The sequence below is a fragment of the Pseudomyrmex gracilis genome, unplaced genomic scaffold (genome assembly GCF_002006095.1).
Source record: "Pseudomyrmex gracilis isolate BER0280 unplaced genomic scaffold, ASM200609v1 scaffold_10, whole genome shotgun sequence".
Lineage (NCBI taxonomy): Eukaryota > Metazoa > Arthropoda > Insecta > Hymenoptera > Formicidae > Pseudomyrmex > Pseudomyrmex gracilis.
Window position 1 is genome coordinate 442,634 of NW_018020594.1, and position 8,566 is coordinate 451,199.

The 8,566-nt window shown below is 31.6% G+C and overlaps 1 protein-coding gene across 3 annotated transcripts; it reads left to right on the forward strand.

Annotated features, from left to right (window-relative positions):
* Positions 1-510: 510 nt before the first annotated feature.
* On the forward strand, positions 511-2,610 carry LOC109862956 (glycerol-3-phosphate phosphatase). Of its 3 annotated transcripts, none has more exons than XM_020443126.1 (5): positions 511-836; positions 919-1,023; positions 1,064-1,333; positions 1,428-1,679; positions 1,793-2,610. In XM_020443126.1, the coding sequence occupies exons 2-5, from the start codon at positions 936-938 to the stop codon at positions 2,134-2,136; spliced, it is 954 nt and encodes a 317-aa protein (XP_020298715.1). In that variant the 5' UTR covers positions 511-836; positions 919-935; the 3' UTR covers positions 2,137-2,610. The 3 variants fall into 3 exon arrangements, with proteins under 3 accessions (XP_020298715.1, XP_020298724.1, XP_020298730.1); XM_020443135.1 differs by having other exon boundaries at positions 520-836; positions 1,085-1,333; XM_020443141.1 differs by lacking the exon at positions 511-836 and having other exon boundaries at positions 936-1,023; positions 1,072-1,333.
* Positions 2,611-8,566: the final 5,956 nt, after the last annotated feature.

Genomic DNA, 8,566 nt, shown 5'->3' on the forward strand with positions numbered 1-8,566 from the left:
GCCACAGCTTCTTCATACTAAATCCATATGTGTGTAAGCGTGTGAATGTATGTGTGTTATATTTTTTTTAATACAGAAACAGTAAACATTACTGCATTTGACAGTCTATATAAAGTGAGACGAAAAAATTATTTAAAAAAAGATGTTCTAAAACAATTTTATTTTATAAACAAAAGTTGGAAATAATAAAAATCTAAAAGCTGTTTTTGTCAATTAACTATTTACATATTAAAGAAATTAAAAATAAAAACGGAGAAATCGTTTTTTTTTTCAAATATTTGTCAAATTGACGAATGTGGTAAAACTCGATGTATATTTTACCGTAATCGTCTAGTCTAGTATATTAACTTCTTCTTCTTTACTTATATGGCGCACGTCCCTTTTCGGGAGGAGCAAAAGCCAATCTGAGACTAGTATTAAACTGTTATATGGATTAGGAATTTGCGTAGATTAGAATGTGATTTGATGTTATAACAGTTAGTAGGACCAGATTGGAGTGTGACCAATCAAAACTAAGTTCACTAAACTTGTGATTGGCTTTACTTTGGCTTGACTGTATATTTATTGATTTCATTATTTCATACATCAGACTTAGTTTCTCACGGAATTCTAAAAGATGGCAGCACAATAGTTGCAAAACAAAAGTGACAGCAAGATTCCTGTCTTGTTCTCAGCTGATCTTGATTTGACATTGAGATTACTGAAACAGACTGGTCACTACTGGCGTAACAGACAGTGTGAGTGTGAGTCTGCTGTGATCCATAACCGAACCACCGAACGTGAGATTATTAAAGTAATAACTAAAAAATAGTCACGTTTGACACAAGTATTTATAGGTATTGCAAACGTTAATTAATCATTTTGATATTTTTACTGATTTTTTCTGATACGTGATAACTTGTTTCTGATACTATTTAGATTTTTAACAAGTAACAATGTCCGCAATACAAATACAGTCTTTGAGTCAAGAGGACATTAGGAAATTAATTAATTCATTTGATACTGTATTAACCGATTGTGACGGTGAGTGAAAAAATCATATACGAATATGATTGTATGATAGTTTTGCAGATCTTTCTTTTAGGGGTACTATGGATGCACATGACACCATTGCCGTATTCGTCGGATGTTATAAATCTGCTTCGCAAGCTCGGGAAACAAGTTTTCTACGTGACTAACAATAGCACAAAGACTCGTGAAGAGTTGGCGGAAAAATGCAAAGCCTTGAAGTTTGAGGCAACTAAGGATGATATATTGTGCACTTCTAATTTGTCAGCTCGTTACCTTCAAAGTCTAGGTTTTAACAAGAAAGTTTATATTATTGGTACAGAAGGTAAAGATACAATAAGTGTGTTACATAATCATGTATTATAAAACATTTAATTCAAGTTCTATTCGATTCTATTTTACTACTTGTTTTTGCACAGCGATTGGGAAGGAATTGGAGCAAGTTAATATTTCACATTGTGGAATAGGACCAGATGTGATTGAGCAAACCAACCCGTATTCTGTTTTTGACAAGGATCCTGAAATAGGCGCGGTTATAGTCGGTTTTGATGAACATTTTAGCTATCCTAAGATGACAAAAGCAGCTACATATTTATATGATCCCAATGTACATTTTATCGGCACCAATATGGATGAACGATTTCCTGTTTCAGACAATGTCGTTATACCTGGTAAGACCAATGAGATAAATCTTATCTCCATGTAATCACGATATAGATATCTGTAAACGATATAGATAAATGATATCGATAAAAACGATATAAATATCTTAATTTTTATGCAGGTACAGGAAGTCTAGTCAGGTGCATAGAAAGCTGTTCAGAGAGAAAAGCTGTTGTTATGGGAAAACCGGATGAATATATGGCTAAAATGTTGATGAATCAATCAAATATTGATCCGAAACGCACGCTAATGATCGGTGATCGATGTAACACCGATATACTCTTCGGCTCTCGTTGGGGTTTCACGACTCTGTTAGTTTTGACGGGAGTAACTAGTCAGTCAGATCTTGAAAAATTGAAACAATCTGATCGTCAAGAAGAGCGCGATCTTATTCCAGATTATTATATAAATTCGCTCGGTGATTTATTACCATATTTAAAAGAAATAGAAACTGAAATGTTATAATTTTATGAAATTTAATTATACAAAGAAAGAAAGTATACTTGCGCCACAAAGTCATTTATAATTTAAGACAAGGTGATAATACATACTTTTCTAGAGCATGCTAATAAAAAAAAAAAAAGAGAAACAACCTAAATAGAGGCTTTACCTAATATGCACACGTGAATGTATATGCGTGTCCGTATAGACAATTAATACGATAATATTCTGTAAACATATTCTGGAAAGTCGCATCAATATAATTATATGTATTATTATTACGTAATTTATATGTAATCTTTCGTACTCTTGCTGTTCTCCCTTGTATAAAGTGTAAGAAGTGTAATTTGTATTGAGTCGAAGATACGTATTGTAATTTTACTGCACTTTGTATTCTAAAGTCTTTCTATTTTGAGAAAGAAGAAGCGATATACTATATCAGTCAATAAAAATAGACGGAAAATGTCTGGATGTAGGCAAGAGACACACACAAGTAAATATTTTCCAATTTTCAATCTTCCAACCCCATATTTATTTTTTGGCAATGCCTTTTATGTGAAAAAGTACACCTTTTTTCCGAGAAGGATGATATACGTTTCGGAAGGATGAGTAAGAGATGATGAGGAAAAAGGGAAAAAGAGAGACAGGGTAAATTGGAAGTGGAAAGGGAAAGATGTGTGAAAAGATTGTCATATAATACAATATATTATTTAAATATATATATGTATATATATATATATATATGATAATGGTGAACTTAATGGTAGAGAGAGATATGGATTCGTATAATTCTTACACACCTAGATCTTGTCGTAAACTCAACAATGAAATATATATATATATGTATATATTTATAACGCGTCATATCGTAATACAAAAGAAGCGCGATACGTGTATCCATTTCGTGTTGTTGTTTCTTTTACCGCATATATCTGTATACATTACTTCATACTTTCTATAAGTTTATCAGGATTTTTTTCGGATCTCTCTTTGCTAAATCTCCGCGAAGAAGAGAGAGTTTGGAGGTGCACTTGCATTTGCCTATACTTTTACAACAGACACATTCAAATATATTGATTTCGAAGAGATTTCAAGTCGTAAACTTTTTTTAACAACCAGTAACGGTTTCGATGCATAAATATTGTAACGACATACGCAAGTAACGATCGTTAATGGGAGGTAATATTACAAGAAATCCGTACGCTCTCTCATTATTGACACAAATCGGCAAGGATTTTCGCAAACTACATTCTCTCCATCAGATTTCTTGGAAAAGTTTGACACAATGTATAGAATTTCACGTGTGAATCACAATTTACAAAACGCTTCCGCTACAACAAAACGCAAACTCGCTCTGCGACATCGAGAAGATCAATATTAATAACAACAATTTACTTTTTTCTCTCATCTATTTCTCTTTTTTTTACACCTACTTGAATTATATATTGTAAATTTTTCGCGGACTGGGAAGAATTATCAATTGATGGAATAAAATCAACTTTACGTTGGAGCGAACAATTTTTATATATATATTGTATAACACTTTTCTATAATATTTTTGCATATTTTATTTTGTTGCATTCAAGAATATTGCCACAATATGAAAAAAATAACTTTTATATAATAAAAAAAGAAAAAGAAAAAAAAAAGATGTGCTCGTATAATCGCGCTTTATTGCCGTGTTACGCTATTGTTATGACGGAGATTAAATTTTTGTGTTTTGTTTATACACTTCCATGGACGATCAAACATCGATACGGCCTTAAAAGGTATATACGTATGTTATATGTACTTCGATATGTGCGTTTACTTAAATAGATTCATCGCGCTGCATATAATTTAAGAGTTTATATTTATTTATATATATAATCTTTTTCTCTCTATACAAACTTCTCTTTAAATGCACATTAAAAAAGATATGCGTTAAAATAACTCTGCCACGCGCAAGTTTTGTTTTGTTTTGTTTTGTTTTTTTTTTTTTATATGTTTTTAAGAGAAAAGTAATAAGTATCTGATCGTCTCGTTGCTTTTCTCTCGTTCTCAATTACTTAACAGACAATAGTAATTAATGATTAGTCTTGTAATTGGCACAAGATATCTCTCGTATTTTGCAAGCGATCGAATACAAGTTTAACAAGAGAATTTTCAGTTCCTCGTGATTTCAACAGTTGGGATAACGAAGAAAACGGATGACGAATGACAAACAACATGAGTATATTCGCATAAACGACCACGTCATTTAATGAAAACTGACGATTGTTGTATGTGTGCGTTTATATTTTAACGCCGTTTATATTAGAACGCTATATCTTACTACGAGACAAAGAAAAAATAACAAGCAAACAAACAACAAGAGGGAGAAAATACAATAAGATAAACATATATAATTTATACGAATAATTTAAATCAAATATCTCTGTTCATAAATTTGTTTCTAAATATAATTCCTATAATGCTCGCCCTAGATTTCTGATACAGAAAGAAGTCCGCATTTTATTATATAATACATGAATGAAAAGAGAGAGTGTTGTTCGCGTCGTGGAATGTCGCTGTGTGAACGCTACCGCGATTCTGATTGTCAGCAAGACAAAAATCGTACATCATTATTACTATATAGCTTCGCGAAATGGACGTGAAATGGAGAGGATGTATAGTATGCGTTCAGATATACTAGTAGAAGAATATGTTATGTGATATGCGTGTATGTGTGCGTGCTTTATATATATATACAGAATATCTCAGAAAATTAGAGAGCTAGTTTTCTCTCAATTGTAATTCGTTTAAGTCATCAACCAAATTTTTGCAAGTGTCAAATAAAAAATGTCTGAGACTCCGATCGATATTAAATCATACAACACGCTTTGATCGGAAATTAAAAAATGTAAATTACAATTTTAAGTAGTCAGAAAAAGATTTAAAAAAAAGTATAATTCTAATTAGTTCTTATTTTGGACATTTTTTATATTCCACACACATTGTAACGTGACGATTTTATTATTAATTTCATAATTTTATCACATAGAAATACAAACATGAAATAAAAAATAAAATCTTTTATACATGTGATTGAAAAAAAAAAACAAACAAACAAACAAACGATTACACGAGATTTCTGTGACATCCTGTATAAACATACGTGGCTTTTGACATAAATGCCACACGTTCAGAGAGATTAACAAATAAATACAGATATTATACATATACGCGTACGCGCGTCGGGCTGTACGCTCTATTTCTATGCCTATATCCACACCGACGCGCGCTATAAATTTAGTTCCGCATTTATGTCTCGCATTTAGCGCTCCAAGTGCAGTCATCTGAATTCTCAGTCTCGCATAACATTCCATATGCGAATTTTATTATAAGAGCCAAGTGTGAAACGGTCGCGTCCGGTGGAAAATGCGAGACTTAAACGCGGATCCATAAACTCTAACGAATCAATATCATCTTATAAAACAACTAAATGAAAACATTTGTACTTTAGCAGTATAGAGCAGTCATTTTTGTTGTAGTTAGTTTTTATCCTTAATATCATTATATCTTTGTTTATATATTTTATACATATTTTTTTACGATTAATTCTCCCGCCTCCCTTGGCACGCCGACATCGTCCTCGTTACTGTTATTCTTTCTGTCACCGATGTTTTTGTTAATAATGTGCATATGTAAGATTATCTCATATGTCGCACACTTTCTCTTAATTAAAAATGTTAAGTCTCAACAATATTCCAACTTGTTCAAATAAATTAAATAAGTGAAAAATTTTACATCAATAAAGTGTATATATTTTAATTGCAATTGAATTGCGGTGTGCAATTTAAGTTTTACTTTAAACTTCAAATAGTTTTTTAATACAATTATAAGGCTCTATATTAATTAGAAAAAGAATTTGTCAAAAAAAAAAAGGATTTATGGGAATTTAATTTCACTGAATCTCCGCAATCGAGAAAGTGAACGACGCTGTAATAAACTTTATATGCACATATATACAGTAGCGAGCAAGTGTGTAAATAGCAAAAACAAATACTTTTTACAAGTCAATTCATTTATGCACAAAAATAAAAACCTTTATTTGATCCTTTATTTCTTTGACAGAGAATATTTTGTATCAGTATGTAAGCAAATTTTAAATATTTATTTTCAGTAAGCAAAGTGAAAAGAATATGCCGCCAAATTGATAGCAATTGGATACTCAAGTGAACGTGTATGTATATTTATTCAAATGTATATCCCACACAGAATAAAAACTCCATTATACGTCTATTAGACATCAAAAGCTCCGTGCGATATATCTAACAGATGTCTAATGAAGGTTTTGTTCTGTGTGTGTATTCAAATCAAAGTGATGTTATTACTTTTAATGTATAAAACTTACTTATTAAAAAAAAGTGTTTGTAAGTTTTTTCTTTAGGAAAATATATTTTACAATACTGTAAAAAGTATAGCGTTCGCTATTTATACGTCGACCACTGCGTTTTAATGTACCAAAAAGAACAGATATGTATAATGTATGTACGTGAAAACAAGAGTGAGAAGAACAAAACAGGAAAGAGAGAGAAAGAGAGAGACACTGATAGTGAGTGAAAAAAAAAAAAAAAACGATCACTATGTAATCTTAGCAGCTGCGGGCGCGCCGAGAGAGAATACGTAGAAATATTTCGAAAACTGTCTGAATTCTCTTATTATTCTAACTTTTTTTTCACTTGACTTAAACAGCGTTCGTTGACGAAACAATATCGATATATAGATTGTAATCAATAATAAGTACACAATCAATGCAATAATATCTATATTAATACTAAAATTAAAAATGCAATAATAGTTATAATAATAATGATAGCAATAACGACAATAAACATATCGATAATATTGATAATAATAATGAAGGAGGAGCAGTAACATAATGTTTTCAGCTGCAATAAAATGTCATTAATAGTAACGATATTAATATATATATATATTTATGCCAACGTTCTTTATATAAATGTATATACAGATATTATAGCACCATGACCGAAATTTTAATCTCGAAATATATAAAATTAAATGAAGCAAGAGAAAACAATTATCGGAACAATTTGGAGATAAAAGGGAAAAAAGCAAGTTGTAAAGAAAAAACAAAATGAGCAAATCTTGCGCTTTCGGTCAGGACACGAGAGGCGAATAAAACACTGGGACTGTGGAAAAGAACAAATTCGTTCCTTCAATTTGTCTAACAAACATATATAACGTGTATAACAATAGAAAGAGTAAAAAGATTCTTTCATATAAACTGATAAAATTATCATGATCAGAACACACTGTGTGTGTTCTTTCAATATCATACCGGTCAATCGTCGCGTTTACGCTACGAGAAGTCGAAGAAATAAAATATTGACGATAAAATCAGATCGAAGAAATCTAAACACGTTCTGAAAAATGGAACATCTCATCGATTCGCGCATGAACAAGGATGCGAGAAGAAACATTTTTATCGGCGCGGTACAAAGATGACGAAGGACGATTGATCGGCTCCATTGCTAAAAGATAGATAAAGAGAGAGAGAGAGAGAGAAAGAAAGAGTGAGAGAAAGAGAGAGAGAGAGAGAGAAAGAGAGAGTAATTTTCTATCACATAATAATATAATATTACTATATTATTACACTATAATGTATTTGGCCGTTTAATTATATATTCCACCTCAACGCTTGCGAGAACACCTTTTTAATTCACAATTGTTATCTCGGCGAATTAATTTTCGCGCGCATGGGACTAGAAATTTTGAAAACTGCGATTGTGACGTAACGAGAAGAAAAATGTCGACCGTGAGATAGCAATATTAGTAATATTTATTTACTTACATGTTGCACGCGCTTTTAAAATTTGTACTGATACTACCGCACAGTGACACAAAAGTTGTTCTTCTAATCTGACAAATAATTCTCTTACTTTTCTTTTATTGTTTGTTATTATCGACTTTCTTCTTTTTCTTCCATTTCTTTTCTCCTTTACGTCACTGCGCTCAAATGTGTCTCTCCTTCACCGCATCTTATCTTCTTGCAATTTTAACAACAAAGATCTGCATTAATTCTCAGATTTCGGCCGAGCATGTTCATTTTTTTCCCCGAAATTTTGTCCAGTTTTGAAACTCGAAGTCGACATTTTTCTCATCCTGCACCTCTCCATGACAATCAGATATATAGAAAGCAGAAACAATGATATAACTATCAATATAAGCACCAAGTCACGCACGCTCAATTTACATTACAATTGATCACGAGAAACATTTCATTGCCGATTACGATGATCAGAATAAAAAAAGCGAGAGAGAACACTACCACGTGATCGTTGCGTTGTGATCGCCAATAAGTCCTACCTTGCGATATTCGCTTGACATTAACGCGTTAATTAACAGCTACTTCTTTTTGCAATATAGATTCAATAAAATGTTCTTTCGTAATATACATATATATATT

Bases quoted from the DNA above. Each gene is read 5' to 3' on its own strand.
- LOC109862956 (XM_020443126.1), top strand. From the start codon at position 936: ATGTCCGCAATACAAATACAGTCTTTGAGTCAAGAGGACATTAGGAAA. The intron at 1,334-1,427 runs GTAAAGATACAA...GTTTTTGCACAG, and splicing joins TTATATTATTGGTACAGAAG to CGATTGGGAAGGAATTGGAG. The intron at 1,680-1,792 runs GTAAGACCAATG...ATTTTTATGCAG, and splicing joins AGACAATGTCGTTATACCTG to GTACAGGAAGTCTAGTCAGG.